The sequence below is a fragment of the Oncorhynchus kisutch genome, linkage group LG7 (genome assembly GCF_002021735.2).
Source record: "Oncorhynchus kisutch isolate 150728-3 linkage group LG7, Okis_V2, whole genome shotgun sequence".
Taxonomy (NCBI): Eukaryota; Metazoa; Chordata; class Actinopteri; order Salmoniformes; family Salmonidae; genus Oncorhynchus; species Oncorhynchus kisutch.
Genome location: NC_034180.2, coordinates 27,839,131 through 27,858,988, shown reverse-complemented (window position 1 = coordinate 27,858,988; position 19,858 = coordinate 27,839,131). Strand labels below are relative to the sequence as shown.

The 19,858-nt window shown below is 44.4% G+C and overlaps 1 protein-coding gene across 4 annotated transcripts in view; it reads right to left on the bottom strand.

The window, feature by feature from the left end:
- Window positions 1–19,858, bottom strand: part of dph6 (diphthamine biosynthesis 6) — an 85,404-nt gene that overhangs the window by 49,636 nt on the left and 15,910 nt on the right. For 3 of the 4 annotated variants that reach the window (XM_031828788.1, XM_031828785.1, XM_031828786.1), the window contains exons 4-8: window positions 13,253–13,326; window positions 12,297–12,415; window positions 1,672–1,733; window positions 1,319–1,413; window positions 1,134–1,227 (exon numbers count right to left, since the gene is read on the bottom strand). In XM_031828788.1, coding sequence (XP_031684648.1) covers window positions 1,134–1,227; window positions 1,319–1,413; window positions 1,672–1,733; window positions 12,297–12,415; window positions 13,253–13,326 — 444 coding nt within the window. The remainder of the gene's footprint in view (window positions 1–1,133; window positions 1,228–1,318; window positions 1,414–1,671; window positions 1,734–12,296; window positions 12,416–13,252; window positions 13,327–19,858) is intronic. The other variant, XM_031828787.1, reaches the window with a different exon arrangement.

Below are 19,858 nucleotides of genomic sequence, written 5' to 3'. Positions count from 1 at the left end.
CACCTTTACTCACCTCTACCATTCCTTACTCCGCTCCATCCCCCCACCTTTACTCACCTCTACCATTCCTTACTCCGCTCCATCCCCCCATCCCTCTATCCCCCCACCTTTACTCACCTCTACCATTCCTTACTCCGCTCCATCCCCCCACCTTTACTCACCTCTACCATTCCTTACTCCACTCCATCCCCCCATCCCTCTATCCCCCCACCTTTACTCCCCTCTACCATTCCTTACTCCGCTCCATCCCCCCATCCCTCTATCCCCCCACCTTTACTCCCCTCTACCATTCCTTACTCCGCTCCATCCCCCCATCCCCCCACCTTTACTCCCCTCTACCATTCCTTACTCCGCTCCATCCCCCCATCCCCCCACCTTTACTCCCCTCTACCATTCCTTACTCCGCTCCATCCCCCCATCCCTTTATCCCCCCACCTCTACCATTCCTTACTCCGCTCCATCCCCCCATCCCTCTATCCCCCCACCTTTACTCCCCTCTACCATTCCTTACTCCGCTCCATCCCCCCATCCCTTTATCCCCCCACCTCTACCATTCCTTACTCCGCTCCATCCCCCCATCCCTCTATCCCCCCCACCTTTACTCACCTCTACCATTCCTTACTCCGCTCCATCCCCCCATCCCTCTATCCCCCCACCTTTACTCACCTCTACCATTCCTTACTCCGCTCCATCCCCCCATCCCTCTATCCCCCCACCGTGTTCGCTTAACCAGCTACCGGAATCCTAAATGCCTTCATTTGAGCAGACATGTTTATTAAGCCAGGCCTAGTTTCAGGCAGGAGTGAATATTGCAGATGTCAAAGTAGGCCATGTGGGGCCAGAGGAGAGAGCGGTGGAGAGATGGGAGGGAGACCCTCTAGAGGCTGATCTCTGCCCTGCCCCACAGTGCTTCCCATCCTTATCACGTATCAAAAAAGCAACTATTAGGGACTGTTTGATTCTATTTATTTTGTTTATGAGTGACTTCTGTATCAATGGTGTGCAAGACAAATGTATTTATGTTAATATCCTTAATATTATAAAGTAAAACATTGAATTGCATTTACATCTTCAACTGAAATGACTAAATGCCGACACAAAAACAGCCTAACTCTGCAAGAAGGAAGACTTACATTCACCTTGTCCTCTGTGTGCATCATGCTGAAGTGCAGGTAGCCAACCGGAGCAAAGGCATCTGCAGAGTGGATCACTGTCTCCATAGCATCTCTGCAGAAAGAGGAAAAAACTATTATTACTATATACTTTCTTGTCTGTACATTCATTTCAAGAAAGATACAACTTTCAATGCTGGACTTACATAACAAGTCTCTTCTTGAACAGAGGACAATCGAGAGTAAATGTCTCGTACTCGCCCCCTTCTCCACAGACATGGACACCATACTTCTCCGAAAGCTGTCCAACAAAAACAACATGTTCATAATCATTTCATTTTAAGATCCAGCCTAAAAGCCATCACTTTACTCTAAATCTAAATGTTTGAAACACTAGCCAAAACATCACTGTTGGTCATATATTGAGTCTTTAGATTAAACTCAATGCTGCTAAGAAAGCAGCAACAGTTTGAAAGCAGACCACTCTTTAGTGAGTTCATTCAAGGTGACATAAGTATATAACAAAGCCAGATCCATCTTGGTGAGGTAATGCTCTGACCTGAGTTAGATAGGGCTCCATGTCAGCCAGAGGTTTCCCCAAGTGTTTCTCAGGATCCAGCCCTGCACACGCGAGCGTGCCCCACACACACACACACACACACACACACACACACACACACACACACACACACACACACACACACACACACACACACACACACACACACACACACAGAAGAGAGAGAGGGAGGCCTGATCAGGGACAGAGAACAGTGATTGAAGATGACAGGCGCTGATGCTTTACGGGCAGTCACACAGACACACACGTAAACCTCCACACTGGATCTATTTATTTGACTTTGCAAGTAGTGTACACAGATCTCTCCGGGTAAGGGTAACAGTTTTCAGTCTCAGCGGGGCGAAAAGAGAGAAGCACCCCTCATCTGGTTCCCTTTGATAACCTAAACTCTGAGAGAGAGAGAGAAAGGGAGAGAGAGATCCTGTTTATTTGCCTTCCCACTCTCCTTCCTCTTACACGGTGCATGGAAGTGACTCACAGGCCCTCAGCTTTGTGTGGGGCAGCAGAGAGAAAAACAGGAGGAAGAGTTCTGTGTCTGTTCACCCAGCCAGTACCCACCAGTGCCACATTCCAAGAATCCCATTACCTCTTACTTCAGTCTCTTCGTCCTCATTTTTACTTCAGAACAAAGCTTAGAGAACAAAAAGACCCCACCTTTGAATGTCACTCAATTCTTAGAGGTCCCAACATTAGCCAGTTTTAGCCACCAAGGCCGTATTAATGGCTTAGCATGTCAATTAATGTTGCAGTACTTGTGCATCAAAGGCACTAACAGTCTGTGTTCCACTCTACCTAAGTGTCTATGGTTTTATTCTCTGTGTGACACAAAATCCTGCGTCCACCTGTCAAACTTTTTCTGACACCTGTTCCTGATGAAGCCTCCTTTCAGACCCGTAGCTCTTTGATGAGGAGGCTGATGAGGCCACACGATATCTCCTGAGAACAAACAACTCTGATCCTCAAGTAAACAAACAATCTACTTATGGTATCACCCCAGGTGACCCTACTTGCTCTTAACCTCAAACAGCCAATGAGACAGCATGTAACTCAACAGACACAACAAAGACAAACAGCCAATGAGACAGCATGTAACTCAGCAGACACAACAGAGACAAACAGCTAAACATCAAATGGGAGTAAAGGTGAAACCAGGTGAACACCGTGACCAAGGAGGCTTCATATAAATGATCCTAATGTGGTTTCCTGTTCATGCTAGAGCCTCAGCCAATCCAATCTAGCTAGCCTCTGATTCTATAGCCATGGAGACTACCAAAGACAAGATTAGCAAGGCTATGTTCAGCTTCATGTGACTGAGAGGCTTTTTGGTGGCTCACTTAGTTTCACCCCTATCCAATGTCTTCTCAGTGTGGCTTTTCATACACAGTCTGACACATTAACAAACAAGTAATTACCTACAGTATAACAAACTGATATGCTATTTTGACATAAGTGCCAACACAACAAACACCATAGTATTCTGTTCCGATATATTTGGTTATCAAAACCTCAAAACATTCATTATCCTATTCAAATGTATTTCATCCTGCTCATGTACAAGTTTCTATGCAATTAGAAGGCAAAAGTTAATCATAACATGAGAAACTATATTCTCTTTCTGTCCAGACAACCTCAAAAGGTCAAGGTTCGATTCCACGGTAGCTCTGGGGAGGGGCATGCAGCATCCCAAAGTGGGTTTCAAGTTAAGCATCAACTAGGCCTCCCAAGCCTCCAATGGTCTGGCGATGTGAAGGAGCGAGGGAAGACCAGGGGGGAGGGATGGAAGGAGAGAATGAGCCAGGCCCTTGTTCTCCACCCAGGGGAGCTGTGGCCTTAATTAGTATGAGAATATCTAATCTCGTCACCCTCTCATCTTAACCCCGCACAAAGGTAATAAGAGAAAAAGCATTAAAATTCAATCCCATTTAAATATCCTTTTTAATTAGTCATGCCTTTTAACAAATTTTAATGATTGGCTTCAAATTGCTGAGAGGATGTGGCTTTTTTAATGTGTTCATTAACTTTGCCTTAAATAATATATGATACATGATTTGATATTTACAGGGAGGGAGGTGGCAAGCGCTTAGGGATGTGCATGACAGGAATGCGTGATAATATACCATACAGTATATAACTATTCAGACTTGTGATGCCAATCTTCCAATGACATAAAAGTAGTTTCATCTTTATGAAATTCCCCCAGTGAATGAATAATGACAACAGAAATCTGTTTATCTTCTACTTGCTGAACCATAAGATAGGCCTAACTGAATACTGGACACGTTTTGTGAGTGTCACTCAGTGGCTACGTACTGTGAGCCCAGCCCACCACATTGTTACTGTTAGCTTCATCCAGCAATCTTAACACTGCACTCATTTACATGGTCTTCACATCCCCATCTCCTCTCAACCTGTTTTACAACCTGACCTAAACCCAATTACATAACCTCATTATGCCACATTAAACCCAAATAAGCCCACTAGAAGCTGCCATTTGTCTGCCGCCAGAGACAGGTTGGCCACACTTTAAGAGAGGGAAGCTTTCCTGAGAGACAAAAGGAATAGCTGGCCCTTAAAAAGCTTTTTATCCCGTATTATCCTATAAAACCGCAATTAAATTCAGTGAACTTTTCAAAGCAGAGAGTGGAGTAATAAGGAAACGCGTTTTAAGGGGTACAGTGTTCACAAAATTACTCCGCCAAAGCTTGAAATTAGTGTGGAAAAAGAGCGGTTTTGCCCTATTTGAACAATGACGTCAGTAATATACTCAAGACTATCATAGTGACATGTAAAACTTTGCAAATGCTGTATAAAAATGTGTGTTCTGTAAATGTATTGATGGTTATGCTGTACACAAAAAATTGTATGGAAAGGACACTATCATATCCATTACTACCTGCTTATTAGACTACTACAACAAAAACATTTGAAATGATGCATAATAAACTGATCTTTGAAACAAAATGTTTGAAAAAAAAGGCAGTGTTAACAGAAAGGGGGTTCTCACTCTTTACTGAACTCTGCTTGTGGGTCTCTCTTAGACCTACAGTGGGGCAAAAAAGTATTTAGTCAGCCACCAATTGTGCAAGTTCTCCCACTTAAAAAGATGAGAGAGGCCTGTAATTTTCATCATAGGTACACTTCAACTATGACAGACAAAATGAGAAAAAAATCCAGAAAAATCACATTGTAGGATTTTTTAATGAATTGATTTGCAAATTATGGTGGAAAATAAGTATTTGGTCAATAACAGAAGTTTATCTCAATACTTTGTTATATACCCTTTGTTGGCAATGACAGAGGTCAAACGTTTTCTGTAAGTCTTCACAAGGTTTTCACACACTGTTGCTGGTATTTTGGCCCATTCCTCCATGCAGATCTCCTCTAGAGCAGTGATGTTTTGGGGGCTGTTGCTGGGCAACACGGACTTTCAACTCCCTGCAAAGATTTTCTATGGGGTTGAGATCTGAAGACTGGCTAGGCCACTCCAGGACCTTGAAATGCTTCTTACGAAGCCACTCCTTCTTGCCCGGGCAGTGTGTTTGGGATCATTGTCATGCTGAAAGACCCAGCCACGTTTCATCTTCAATGCCCTTGCTGATGGAAGGAGGTTTTCACTCAAAATCTCACGATACATGGCCCCATTCATTCTTTCCTTTACACGGATCAGTCGCCCTGGTCCCTTTGCAGAAAAACAGCCCCAAAGCATGATGTTTCCACCCCCATGCTTCACAGTAGGTATGGTGTTCTTTGGATGCAACTCAGCATTCTTTGTCCTCCAAACACGACGAGATGAGTTTTTACCAAAAAGTTCTATTTTGGTTTCATCTGACCATATGACATTCTCCCAATCTTCTTCTGGATCATCCAAATGCTCTCTAGAAAACTTCAGACGGGCCTGGACATGTACTGGCTTAAGCAGGGGGACACGTCTGGCACTGCAGGATTTGAGTCCCTGGCGGCGTAGTATGTTACTGATGGTAGGCTTTGTTACTTTGGTCCCAGCTCTCTGCAGGTCATTCACTAGGTCCCCACGTGTGGTTCTGGGATTTTTGCTCACCGTTCTTGTGATCATTTTGACTCCACGGGGTGAGATCTTGCGTGGAGCCCCAGATTGAGGGAGATTATCAGTGGTCTTGTATGTCTTCCATTTCCTAATAATTGCTCCCACAGTTGATTTCTTCAAACCAAGCTGCTTACCTATTGCAGATTCAGTCTTCCCAGCCTGGTGCAGGTCTACAATTTTGTTTCTGGTGTCCATTGACAGCTCTTTGGTCTTGGCCATAGTGGAGTTTGGAGTGTGACTGTTTGAGGTTGTGGACAGGTGTCTTTTATACTGATAACAAGTTCAAACAGGTGCCATTAATACAGGTAACGAGTGGAGGACAGAGGAGCCTCTTAAAGAAGAAGTTACAGGTCTGTGAGAGCCAGAAATCTTGCTTGTTTGTAGGTGACCAAATACTTATTTTCCACCATAATTTGCTTGCAAATAAATTCATAAAAAATCCTACAATGTGATTTTCTGGATTTTTTCTTCTCATTTTGTCTGTCATAGTTGAAGTGTACCTATGATGAAAATTACAGGCCTCTCTCATCTTTTTAAGTGGGAGAACTTGCGCAATTGGTGGCTGACTAAATACTTTTTTGCACCACTGTATATAGTCAGAGCCAATTATTTCAACAGCAAAACCTTGTGTATACTTTTTACCCACTGGCAAAAGCCTAAGCACCCTTCATCAAATGATTAATGTAAACCTCCAGCATGAGTTACCTTCTTAATTTAAACTAGTTGTGTTCTCCTGCTCACTGTCCTTGGCAGTGCTACATTGCACCTAATGCCAAATTAAAACCTGGGAGAGAGATTCTAGATACGGCCAATGCCAGAGCCGAATATCGCAGCCGTCTTAGGATCTGGCATGTCTGCCGACTGACAGCTTGGCTTTAATCCCTGCCTTCAGAGAGAAAAGGGATAGAAAATTGGATTCAGGATGTGAAACATTTTAGCTTTTAAATGCATGAAATAAGCATCTCCCGCTAGAAGGTGAGCCGCGTCAAGCCTTTGAACAACGCTCTCAAAGACCTTAGTGAAAACAATAGCTGTTCAGTATCACCTCATCTTACAGGGGGAGAGAGAGAGAAAGGAAGGGAGGAGAGAGGGAGGGATGCTGCCACAAACAAAAGATGATAAGATTGAGGTTATATGTGAAATGCGTCCAAGCTCTTATCTGAAATTCAATGTCTCTGAGAGGAATAATAGGCAGGGTGAATAGAGTAGCACCCACCTCAAAGATGGAATCTGTTATATCCAACAAATTTAAATGAAAAGATATTGTGGGCAATTAAAACCTTATCCAATGTATATTGCAAGGTTTACACAGATGTTGTCCCTGACTTTTAGGAAAAGACACTAACTGACAATAAAGAGGAGGTATCAATGATACAGAATGGAAATCCATCTTTCCTTTTGCATTGTTTAACTCCAATAAGTGCCATTGAATCTTGATGTTTTTTTAGTGTTTATTTTTATTTAACCTTTATTTAACCAGGTAGGCTAGTTGAGAACAAGTTCTCATTTACAACTGCGACCTGGCCAAGATAAAGCATCGCAGTGTGAACAGACAACACAGAGTTACACATGGAGTAAACAATTAACAAGTCAATAACACAGTAGAAAAAAAAGAGAGTCTATATACATTGTGTGCTAAAGGCATGAGGAGGTAGGCGAATAATTACAATTTAGCAGATTAACACTGGAGTGATAAATGATCAGATGGTCATGTACAGGTAGAGATATTGGTGTGCAAAAGAGCAGAAAAATAAATAAATAAAAACAGTATGGGGATGAGGTAGGTAAAATTGGGTGGGCTATTTACCAATAGACTATGTACAGCTGCAGCGATCGGTTAGCTGCTCAGATAGCAGATGCTTGAAGTTGGTGAGGGAGATAAAAGTCTCCAACTTCAGCGATTTTTGCAATTAGTTCCAGTCACAGGCAGCAGAGAACTGGAACGAAAGGCGGCCAAATGAGGTGTTGGCTTTAGGGATGATCAGTGAGATACACCTGCTGGAGCGCGTGCTACGGGTGGGTGTTGCCATCGTGACCAGTGAACTGAGATAAGGTGGAGCTTTACCTAGCATGGACTTGTAGATGACCTGGAGCCAGTGGGTCTGGCGACGAATATGTAGCGAGGGCCAGCCGACTAGAGCATACAGGTCGCAGTGGTGGGTGGTATAAGGTGCTTTAGTAACAAAACGGATGGCACTGTGATAAACTGCATCCAGTTTGCTGAGTAGAGTATTGGAAGCTATTTTGTAGATGACATCGCCGAAGTCGAGGATCGGCAGGATAGTCAGTTTTACTAGGGTAAGTTTGGCGGCGTGAGTGAAGGAGGCTTTGTTGCGGAATAGAAAGCCGACTCTAGATTTGATTTTAGATTGGAGATGTTTGATATGAGTCTGGAAGGAGAGTTTACAGTCTAGTCAGACACCTAGGTACTTATAGATGTCCACATATTCTAGGTCGGAACCATCCAGGGTGGTGATGCTAGTCGGGCGTGCGGGTGCAGGCAGCGAACGGTTGAAAAGCATGCATTTGGTTTTACTAGCGTTTAAGAGCAGTTGGAGGCCACGGAAGGAGTGTTGTATGGCATTGAAGCTCGTTTGGAGGTTAGATAGCACAGTGTCCAAGGACGGGCCGGAAGTATACAGAATGGTGTCGTCTGCGTAGAGGTGGATCGGGGAATCATTCAGGGAATAGCAGCAAAATTGACTATTTACATTGACTCCCCCCATTTGTTTTGTACACTGCTGCTACAAGCTGTTTATTATCTATGCAGTCACTTCCCCCCTACCTACATGTACAAATGACCTCAACTAACCTGTACCCCCGCACACTGACTCTGTACTGGTACCCCCTGTATATAGCCTCATTATTGTTATGTTGTGTTACTTTGTAGTCTTTTTTTACTTTAGTTTATTTGGTAAATATTTTCTTAACTCTTCTTGAACTGCTCTGTTGGTTAAGGGCTTGTAAGTAAGCATTTCACGGTAAGGTCTAAACCTGTTGTATTCGGCGCATGTGACAAATAAAGTTTGATTTGATTTTATATCAAATACTGCTGTTTCAGTTCATTGTGGCAAGCTGGGCCCAAACAGTTGATCATTGAACCTTACACTAAACTCATAACATTGTTGAGAGATTTATATGACTGAACTGGCCTCACAAGGTCAGGTCACATGAGCCAATAGACAGGTAAAAAAAAAGGAGTCTTGTTACTTGGCATGTCAAGCCTAAATGACTAATCCTCCACGTTCTTTTGTCTTTCTGTTGTTAGCAACTTTCCATCCCAACGTGATGGAGGAAAAGAGGGGTGGGTGGGGGTCTGTGACCTGAGTCAAGGTTAAACTGTGCAACCTGAGGCTGACGGTTTAGGGTTTACTGTCACTGTGTTAAAGTTGCTTTAATTGTTTTCATCACAATGCTTTACTGTCAGTGGTACATCAAATGTCAACAGCAAATTATAGCACTGCTTGCTTTTCAAGGTTAATTTGGTCCCGGCCATTGAAAGGACAATGGAAGCTGACTTGACTTTCAGAAGAAAACATATCTATTCCTCTGCCTTCAAAGAAGTTTGGTGTTTTTGACAGTAGACAAGACAACATCGCATTTCAAATAGACAATTGTCAACCAACCATTAGGTCTTCTGAAATAACTAAATTAGTCTATGGTTTTAAACTGGAGTTACAGTATGGTCTTCAGTGAATGCAAATCGGTCCATGTTTAATTTTCTCATAACACAAAGGTTTGATTTGAGGAAGGCCGAGCGCAAAGGGTAGAGCTCAGCTCACAATGTGATAAAAGGTTTCCAACGGAGAAACGCTGATTTCAAAAATGGCAATTATCGCTAAAGCTGCAGAGCAATTAGCTGCTGCAGAAAATGCTGAACCTGCATGTGCACCCACACACACACACCAACACTAATCAATCAGTTAACTAATTACATTAATATTTAATAGTGGCATTTGGAATTGCCAATTATCACTTGCAAAGAAGAGAGCGGTTGTGCTGTATGTGAAAACATAGAGGGCCCAACTCTGGTAAAACTTAATGATCATCCAATACACATTTACAGAATCTTTTTATTTGGCTTTATAATATTCTACTGTGCTCAATATCTTAAGACATGCAATAGCCTTCACTACATAGGATATCAGGAGACAGAAATCTGACAATAATCTTTTTCTGTCTGTTCTTACTCTCTTTTCTCTCCAACTGTGGATTAGAGTAACGTCAGTATGAAAATAAGCGCTTCCTGAGAATTCATTTACAGGATCATCCAGTTTTTGGACAGCTGTCTTTTGACAATAGGGATTTGTCACCTTCAAAATCTCTACCCTTCCCCCTAAAAAGCAAAAGCAGTAGGAAATGCGGTTTACCATACATTTTTCACCTGTCTCTCTAAGTAGGCAATGAAGGAATATTACACTGAAACTACCACCCAGAATCTATCCCTTCATCCCCCCCAAAGAAAAACGTATCTTGCAGACAGTGCCAGATGAACCAAAAGCATCTCTAACATCGCAGCATTCTCTGTCATTTCAGATGTGGCTTTGACCTTTAACCCTGAGAGAGCTGTTATTATCTCTTCCTGAGGTCTGCGAAGGCAAATCCCCCTCGCCCCCTACCTCATCCCCTCAGGTACACCCATCTGTCACCCAATACCCCCCCAAACAGCACACCTCGCTGCTCAGACCTGCTTCGAACCAAAGCTGCAATTATTTGAGTGGTGCCTTAAAAGGGCCTGAGGCGCTCACGGCCCCATTAAATTCTCTCATTTCTAATTACCCCTGCCTCGGGACAGGTGAGGAGTCAGGGACCACGATAACATCTTCCCCTTCTACCTGTAACCAAAACACTAAATACACACAAACAAACACACACTCACAAAATGAATGTGTGGAATTTTCTTTTAGAGGAGCAGCCTATGTGTTAACAGAAGGGGTTGAAAGCTTGGCGGTATGGTGGCCTGGTCACTGGGGGACTTAAGCTTTTAAGGTGAGGTGTTTTCTCTGGCTGTGAATGACTTTGGGCGGTAATTTGAAGGGACTAGCGATGCTGGGGCGATAGCAGAGAGCCGCAGCATATAGCAGAGCAGCATTCCTGGGCCAGACACAAAGAGGCTTTGTCTCGGCGACCAAATGAAGATGACGTTGTTTTAAAAAGCCCTGCATTAGCATAATTACTATCCCCTCTAACATTCTCCAGGTTCACTGCGTTCAAACAGGGTGGAAGAAAGGACAGTGTGATCATTGACATCAAAGGGAGAAGAAGTAACCCAAGTGGAATACACAAGTCAAAAGCATGTGTTAGATAAAGCTAGAGAAAGGGACTTCACTTGGAGAACATCATGATAACATGTTTACTTTACAGAGATGCTAGAACACAATGATCTTGCCGGTAAAATTAGAACAGGCTCTGAATTGGATTCTTGCAATTATCTCTCTCTTGAAAAACATGAAAGATTCAAGTTTGAACAGGGGAAAAGACTAATAACACTTCAAACTTTAAAAGAAAAAGAGAAATAGTCAGATACGAAGACTAATAATGCAGGTAAATGAGGAACTACATTCCAACAGTGACCATTTCAATGGTGTTGAGAGATATCTAGAAACCTGAACATGTCACAACGTTCAGTTCACTAGGTCATCAGTCTAGCTGGCACCCCTTTCAGCTGATTGCTCCTGAAGGCGACAACTAGCACTTAAGAGCATGTAAACAGTGTCTCCATAATGATCTATCACCCAGAGTAGTTTCAAAGTCAAAAATAACCATTTGCCAAATAATTATAATTTATCACTTTCACTATCAAAGGGATCCAACTCAACTGTCAAGTAGATACAGGTAGCACACTGAAGAGAAAGAAAAAACGCTTTTCTCTCCTCTTATTCTGCAAACCAATCCTTCTGTCCCCCAGGCTCAACACTGGCCAAGAAGACAAACCTAGGTGACGATACTTGAACCTTATCCAATTGTGCCGGAGCTTAAATTAGATATATACTAGATTCTAATCTACTCTTCACGGCCCATAAGTTTTGAGGTAAGCAAAAGTTGTGAGGTAAGCAACACTGGCCTCCCACCACAATAGAGACGCCTGCGCGGTGTTATTGACAGGTTTCATTAATGCGCTGTGCAATCACCTGTACAGTTGCTCAAGTGCCAAGATCCCCCCCCCCCCCTGTCACTCCTCCTCCCTTCTGATTCTTATCTTTCTATTCATAATCTTTTCCACTCTGCTGCACTTGCCCCCTGGCACAAGTCTCAACATTGCTGCTAAAAACCACAGATTGATGATTCGGAACATTGCACATTACTCTCTCTTTCTCTCTTTGGTAACACAAACCCTCCACCTCCCGTTCCCTCCCCGCTCTCAATCTCAAACTCTCCTCACTCCCCTCTAACAAACTCTCCTACTTAACCTGTACCTTTTGGACTGAGAAAAGAGCGAGCACTAAGCCGGAAATGAGAGAAGGGCGGTGTTGGACTGCTCACCCGCTGCCCTGATCAAAGAGAGAGAAAGAGAGAGAACGAGAAAAGGAGAGAGACACACCGAAGGCGGCCACTTTGATGAGGAGGGCGTGGAGGTCACATGATATCATCTCGGAGAGCAGGGTTGCCTGGTCACGGCGCCACAGGTAGGCCAGGGGCTGCAGACCCAGTCGCACACACCTGGGAGAACAGGTGAGGGAGGGAGGGTGTGGGTCAGAATGAAAAATGACCAGGATCACAACACCTTCAAAGTGCGTCAGGCACTTTCACTAGTTTTGCGGGCAGGCTGCCACACCAAGGCTCAGATGGAACACACTCGGAGCCGTCTCTGGTGCTATTGGCTTTGTTCAACAGATTCAGCAGAAAAAGGGGGAATTAAAGAGGGGTAATTATCTTAAAATGGCACCTCCTTTACACTATAACTGTCTGTGTCACACTCACGCACACACACATACACTTGCATACACAACACACTCACATAGGCTGTGTGCTGGTAACTGGAGCCGAAACTCTTGGGCGTACATGTCTTTGTCTCAGAGAACGCCTGCGGTGTGTGAGTGTGTATGTGAGGGAACGAGTGTGTGTGAGTGGCTGAAACAATACATGACTGACAGCAGGATTTGTTCATAAGCTGAGAGCTCTGTGGTTGTGTTGGGAACACAAGATGAGAGAGGCTTGTGCTGGAATGTACCTTACCACAGTGACAGAGAGAGGGAGAGCGAGAGAGAGGCCCATTCTAGGCCTCTCCCAAAGGTACTATCATTGAAACCCTTTCACCTGTATCCAATGTCCTACTGTATAGACCTTTCTGATGTCGTGTATAACAATACATTGTTTCCCATTACGTAAGTAAGCCATGGGCCATTCTGGTAATACAACTGTACCATAAAAATACAGCTAGACTGAACATCATGGACTAAACATATGTACATCATCTTTGTTTGGAATACAGTGTCTCTCAGGCATGTAGTTAGGTGTGTGTGTGTGTGTGTGTGTGTACACACTTGTTCTACTTACACATTTTCCACTCGTACTCTTTGGTAGTCTGAAAGAATGGCCCCTACAGACACTGCCTCGACATCCTCCTTTTCCTGTGAAGAGAAGAGAGGGAACGAGGAGGAAAATCTTCCTTTAGGAAACGTTATATACTTTAAACTCTCACATCACAACGGTTTCCTGTTCCGTCATATGAGTGATTATTTCAACAAGTCACAGAGTCATGATGATGTCTGCTGATGATCTAATTGAGCCAAAAGGTCACATAACCATCTAAATATCACTTGAAGAACAAAAAGAGAGGACACCATGAGAGAACGATGTCTATGCGCGCGCTTACACACACACACACACACACACACACACACACACACACACACACACACACACACACACACACACACACACACACACTGAGAAAACAGTGTTCTTTCCCTCCATCAGATAGCTGGGGATGTTTACATGATGGTCATATCAAGGTTTTCCTGGCCCTGCACACATCCCCTAGTGAGGGGGGGGGGTGAACTCCTCGTCCTGTCTGGGCCTGGCTGTCTGGGCCTGGCTGTCTGGGCCTGGCTGTCTGGGCCTGGCTGTCTGGGTCCTGGCTGTCTGGGCCTGGCTGGAGCCGGAGCATCAGAACAACAACACTAACACTGGAGCAGCAGAGCCAGTCTGCTTCTTATCAGTAACTTTGTGTGAACTGGACATGGAACTGTCCGACCACACTGCAAGGTCAGAGACCGTTACATCAGACAGAACTGAGCACGCACTCACACACACTCTTCAGTGAGACCCCATCACATCAGACAGAACTGAGCACGCACTCACACACACTCTTCAGTGAGACCCCATCACATCAGACAGAACTGAGCACGCACTCACACACACTCTTCAGTGAGACCCCATCACATCAGACAGAACTGAGCACGCACTCACACACACTCTTCAGTGAGACCCCATCACATCAGATAGAACTGAGCACGCACTCACACACACTCTTCAGTGAGACCCCATCACATCAGACAGAACTGAGCACGCACTCACACACTCTTCAGTGAGACCCCATCACATCAGACAAAACTGAGCACGCACTCACACACACTCTTCAGTGAGACCCCATCACATCAGACAGAACTGAGCACGCACTCACACACACTCTTCAGTGAGACCCCATCACATCAGACAGAACTGAGCACGCACTCACACACACTCTTCAGTGAGACCCCATCACATCAGACAGAACTGAGCACGCACTCACACACACTCTTCAGTGAGACCCCATCACATCAGACAGAACTGACCCAGTTAAGTATTAAGCTAGTCAGTTTGCAAAAGGACTCATTGTGCTACTGAGTGAGTCAGGGAGACCAGTCTGGAAAACAAAAGTTAGTAGTTAGGGAGTGTCCTCCAGACACGTTGTCCTCCAGACAACCCTCAATGACTGTCACTGCAAACAGAGCTGCCTCCTAATATCCCACCACAGACCACACATCTACCAACACCAAGCTCCAAAACACAGCATCATCTCGTTGACTTAATCTATGAAATACATACATACACCAATCATATTGGACTGTGTCTGTCACACTGCCAAATATGAATCAGATACTTTTTCACATCACATTCATCATGGGAGATAGCCACACACACAGACTCTGGAGGGAGGCTGTACTGGCCTCCCCACCCACCCACCCACACAGCCCAGCGACATATTCAATCTCAAGCACTGGCCTCCCCACCCACCCACCCACCCACCCACACAGCCCAGCGACATATTCAATCTCAAGCACTGGCCTCCCCACCCACCCACCCACTCACACAGCCCAGCGACATATTCAATCTCAAGCACTGGCCTCCCCACCCTCCCACACAGCCCAGCGACATATTCAATCTCAAGCACTGACCTCCCCACCCACCCACCCACACAGCAACATTTTCAATCTCAAGCACTGACCTCCCCATCCACCCACACAGCCCAGCGACGTATTCAATCTCAAGCACTGGCCTCCCCACCACCCACCCACCCACACACACACAGCCCAGTGACGTATTCAATCTCAAGCACTGGCCTCCCCACCCACCCATCCACCCACCCACAGCCCAGAGATGTATTCAATCTCAAGCTCATGAAATCACTCCAGACTGGCACAGAGCACACACACAGACTCACACACACACACCCCGCAGCTTCATTAGTGCATTACATGGCCTGTAATTAGAATGAGGGGCCGGCCTCGGCAGCGGCGCGGTGGAGGGATGCACAAGTTGCCAGTAAATTACCTTGTAGCCATTATCAATTTCCCAGGCTACTGGTCCTTAAGATAACCCCCCCTTCTCCCTGTGGTCCTTCCTGCAATTTCTCTCTGCCTGATAAACATGCTGATTAAAGCGAGCGGCGTGTAAACCTTTGATACTTTTTAAATGAAATCCATGCCCTGCCTTGGGCCTGACGCTGCTCTGCTCAGCTGCCGCACTGCACAGAGCTCCACACAGATGTGTCAGCTAATCAGATAAATAATATACTGTCTGTGTGTGTTGGGACAGAGATACACACACACACACACAGCAGTCCCTGGGCAGAACGAGGGGACAAGGAGGGAGAGGTGCACACATAAACACACACAGGCAAACAGGGACAGGCTAGGGTAGTACAGGGATAGGCTAGGGTAGTACAGGGATAGGCTAGGGTAGTACAGGGATAGGCTAGGGTAGTACAGGGATAGGCTAGGGTAGTACAGGGACAGGCTAGGGTAGTACAGGGATAGGCTAGGGTAGTACAGGGATAGGGTAGTACAGGGATAGGGTAGTACAGGGATAGGCTAGGGTAGTACAGGGATTGGCTAGGGTAGTACAGGGATAGGCTAGGGTAATACAGGGATAGGCTAGGGTAGTACAGGGATAGGCTAGGGTAGTACAGGGATAGGCTAGGGTAGTACATGGATAAGCTAGGGTAGTACAGGGATAATCTAGGGTAGTACAGGGATAGGGTAGTACAGGGATTGGCTAGGGTAGTACAGGGATAAGCTAGGGTAGTACATGGATAAGCTAGGGTAGTACAGGGATAATCTAGGGTAGTACAGGGATAGGGTAGTACAGGGATTGGCTAGGGTAGTACAGGGATAAGCTAGGGTAGTACAGGGATAGGCTAGGGTAGTACAGGGATAGGCTAGGGTAGTACAGGGACAGGCTAGGGTAGTACAGGGATAGGCTAGGGTAGTACAGGGATAGGGTAGTACAGGGATAGGGTAGTACAGGGATAGGGTAGTACAGGGATAGGCTAGGGTAGTACAGGGATAGGCTAGGGTAGTACAGGGATAGGCTAGGGTAGTACAGGGATAGGCTAGGGTAGTACAGGGATAGGCTAGGGTAGTACAGGGATAGGCTAGGGTAGTACAGGGATAGGCTAGGGTAGTACAGGGATAGGCTAGGGTAATACAGGGATAGGCTAGGGTAGTACAGGGATAGGCTAGGGTAGTACAGGGATAGGCTAGGGTAGTACAGGGATAGGCTAGGGTAATACAGGGATAGGATAGGGTAATACAGGGATAGGCTAGGGTAGTACAGGGATAGGCTAGGGTAGTACAGGGATAGGCTAGGGTAGTACAGGGATAGGCTAGGGTAGTACAGGGATAGGCTAGGGTAATACAGGGATAGGCTAGGGTAGTACAGGGATAGGCTAGGGTAGTACAGGGATAGGCTAGGGTAGTACAGGGATAGGCTAGGGTAGTACAGGGATAGGCTAGGGTAGTACAGGGATAGGCTAGGGTATGTGTGTGATGGATTCTTTACTGCCTACTGAGTGTCATTGCACTGTGAAATGGGCCCAAACACATACAGTACAGCAAGTCACTATAGTCAGTGTAAAATGTAATGTAGAATACAACTCAATTTCTGGAAATTCAGAGTTCTGTGACAATAATTACTCCAGACTGATAACATTGCAGCACTGCACAGAGCCAAGAGGCTGGAGGCACTGTCCTATTACTCTACGTAGGCCACAGGGCTGTTTTCTAATGACATGATAACCTTTTCCTCAAAAACATGTCAGTTCCTGAAGAGACAAACGAAGCTTGGGAGAGAGAGAGAAAGATGAAGAAAGAGAAAGATGGAACGAGAGAAAGAGAGAGAGAGAAAGAGGGAGAAAGAGAAAAAGTGTGTAGAGAACAGGCCAGTCTCCGAGGGGTGTCTAACTGTTGACAATGTGATTGGGTCATTGAGCTGTAAACTTGGCAGGGCCTGATTAAACAACACAGTATAATGCCTCTCCTTTCCCCTCTGTCCTTCAGGGAGCCAGAGGCAGACATAACATTAAAAGTGGGCCCTCTGAGGCCGGAATCATCAAGTAACAATGAAGTGGGCTTTCTTTTAACTACATGGCTCGTAGGTTCGTCACAGATATAATTATCACAAAAAGGCAATAATAGCCACTTTAGCAATCCATTCTGGACATTGAGAAGAGCAAACTCTCACACCCCCTTTTTTAAATGTAGACTCTCCGGCTCTAACTCTAGACCTTATGCAAAAAATACCTTTACTTAAAGCTCTGGAGAGAGTTCTTTTTGGATGACGTTCTGCTTTTGCCGCCATTATAGCTATCTTCGAGACTGCCAGGAATAAGAGGGAGCTAGCGTTGCGCTGGACAAACTGAACGACTTGGATTGAGCAAATTCTAGACATTCTTTCTCATCCGCTGTGGGAAAGCAAAGCAGGCAGAGGGAATAATTGTGAGGCGGGTGTGACTACATACATCTACAGAGACGGATATTGCAGAAGTGTTCCATGTATTCATGACACTATAAAAACACAAACTCTGATTTCATGCTGCTTGACATACTTAACTAAATATTTTATACTTGGATAATACCTGAAAAAGAGAGTGAGATGGATCATGAACTATATGTTTGCTAAAAACTTGAAGTGCTATCTGGCTGAAGGATGTTTGGATTGTGTTACCCATTGGGACTGTGGGTAGAATATACAATAAAGGTACTATAAATTACAGCACATATTTTCCCAGAAAGATATCCTACTATTGGAATTATAACGCAATAAACCTATTGTGACTGTCAAAACGTATAGCAATACAATTAATACACATTCAGTTAAAATGAGTTATTGGACATTAGACTTTGCCATGGGTATTCTGCTTATTCCGAAAATCTAAAGAAACTAAAGGCATTTAATTAGGATATATGGCTTGGATCACAGGCACATTCAGGCCCACAGCCATGTCCATCAGGGTACTAGGCCCCATACAGTCATTAACTTCTGTTACTAATTGTCAAATTCATTAAAGGAAACCTCCCCCCAAACATTCCCCATGAAAATGGATGGACTGGGCTGAATTATAAACGGCTCAGAAGATTAAGGCTGCCAGACATGCTTCACCCAAAAAGTGCTACACTAATTAAACTCTATTTCAATGCAGCGTGTGTGATATACATTGTAATTATATATACATACGTTGGACCATCCGAGTGTAATTCAATTGTATTCATAGGCATAGCTAGGCCTATAGTCTAAGAGCAGATACAGAGATATGACCTGAAAGACAGAGACAAGCCTATCACGTAGCACGTTGTTGATCTACTCCTTCTACTAAATGCTCGATGAGTCAACACTTCTCCTGAATTCTTATTCATCAAGTTTTGCATCAATATTAACAGACCAACTTTTATCCCAAATTCTGTCTGTAGTGTCTTGAGTGTAACAGGGCTGCAAAACTAATTTCCCCCTGGTATAATAAAGTTTGCTACAACCACTACTACTACTAAGAATCAATGACACAAATACAATTCTATATAAATGCAAGGGACAAAATGCACAAGCAAAGTCTGGAACTTGATTGAAACTACGTAGCATTACCCCTTACAAAGTGAAACCTGATTCTGTAAGAGCAGTATTCTACTGAACATCAAAACAGACCATCCATTTCCATTTTAGATTTTAAACAGGGTACTTTATGTTATCCATCATATCACTCCATCTGGATTCATATTTAATAGGCCAAAGTCATTCATAGAAAACAGGGCAATTAGGAAGCTATAAAATATTAAACATTCACAGATTCATTAAGTACATCAGAACGCTCATTAAATGATTGTGTAGATGATCAAAACGAAGTCTTAATGACATTCTCAAGACTCCAGAGAGATTTTTTTCTAAATTAGGCCTAATCCAAAGGGCCTGTGTCCTCCGATTCAGACTATTAGCCATTAACCATAGTAACTATCATAAAATCACTAGATATCTGGTATTCAATAAAGCAAGTTCGCCTTTGCACTGAACGATTAGCTGAAAACAGTTATTACTGTAATACCATACAGAAGCAGGTATTTACACAGTCAGTCTTTTCTCCAGGCTCACGGTGTTTATGTGCCTTCTTGCACGTTAGTGTTACTGCCCCAGCCTCATATCACGACTAGGCAGGAAGACGACCTAATCAATTAATTAAAGTGCCTTGAATGACAGTTTGCTCAGGGGCACATAGTACAGTAACATCACGTGCCCCGGCGTGTCCTTGTTGTCATACGGACCCCCCCCCCCATAGTTCCATCAGTGAGTGACTGGACACAACATGGTTTTAATGGCCCAGGCTCCATTATATCAGCTCTGCTCTGGGCCTGT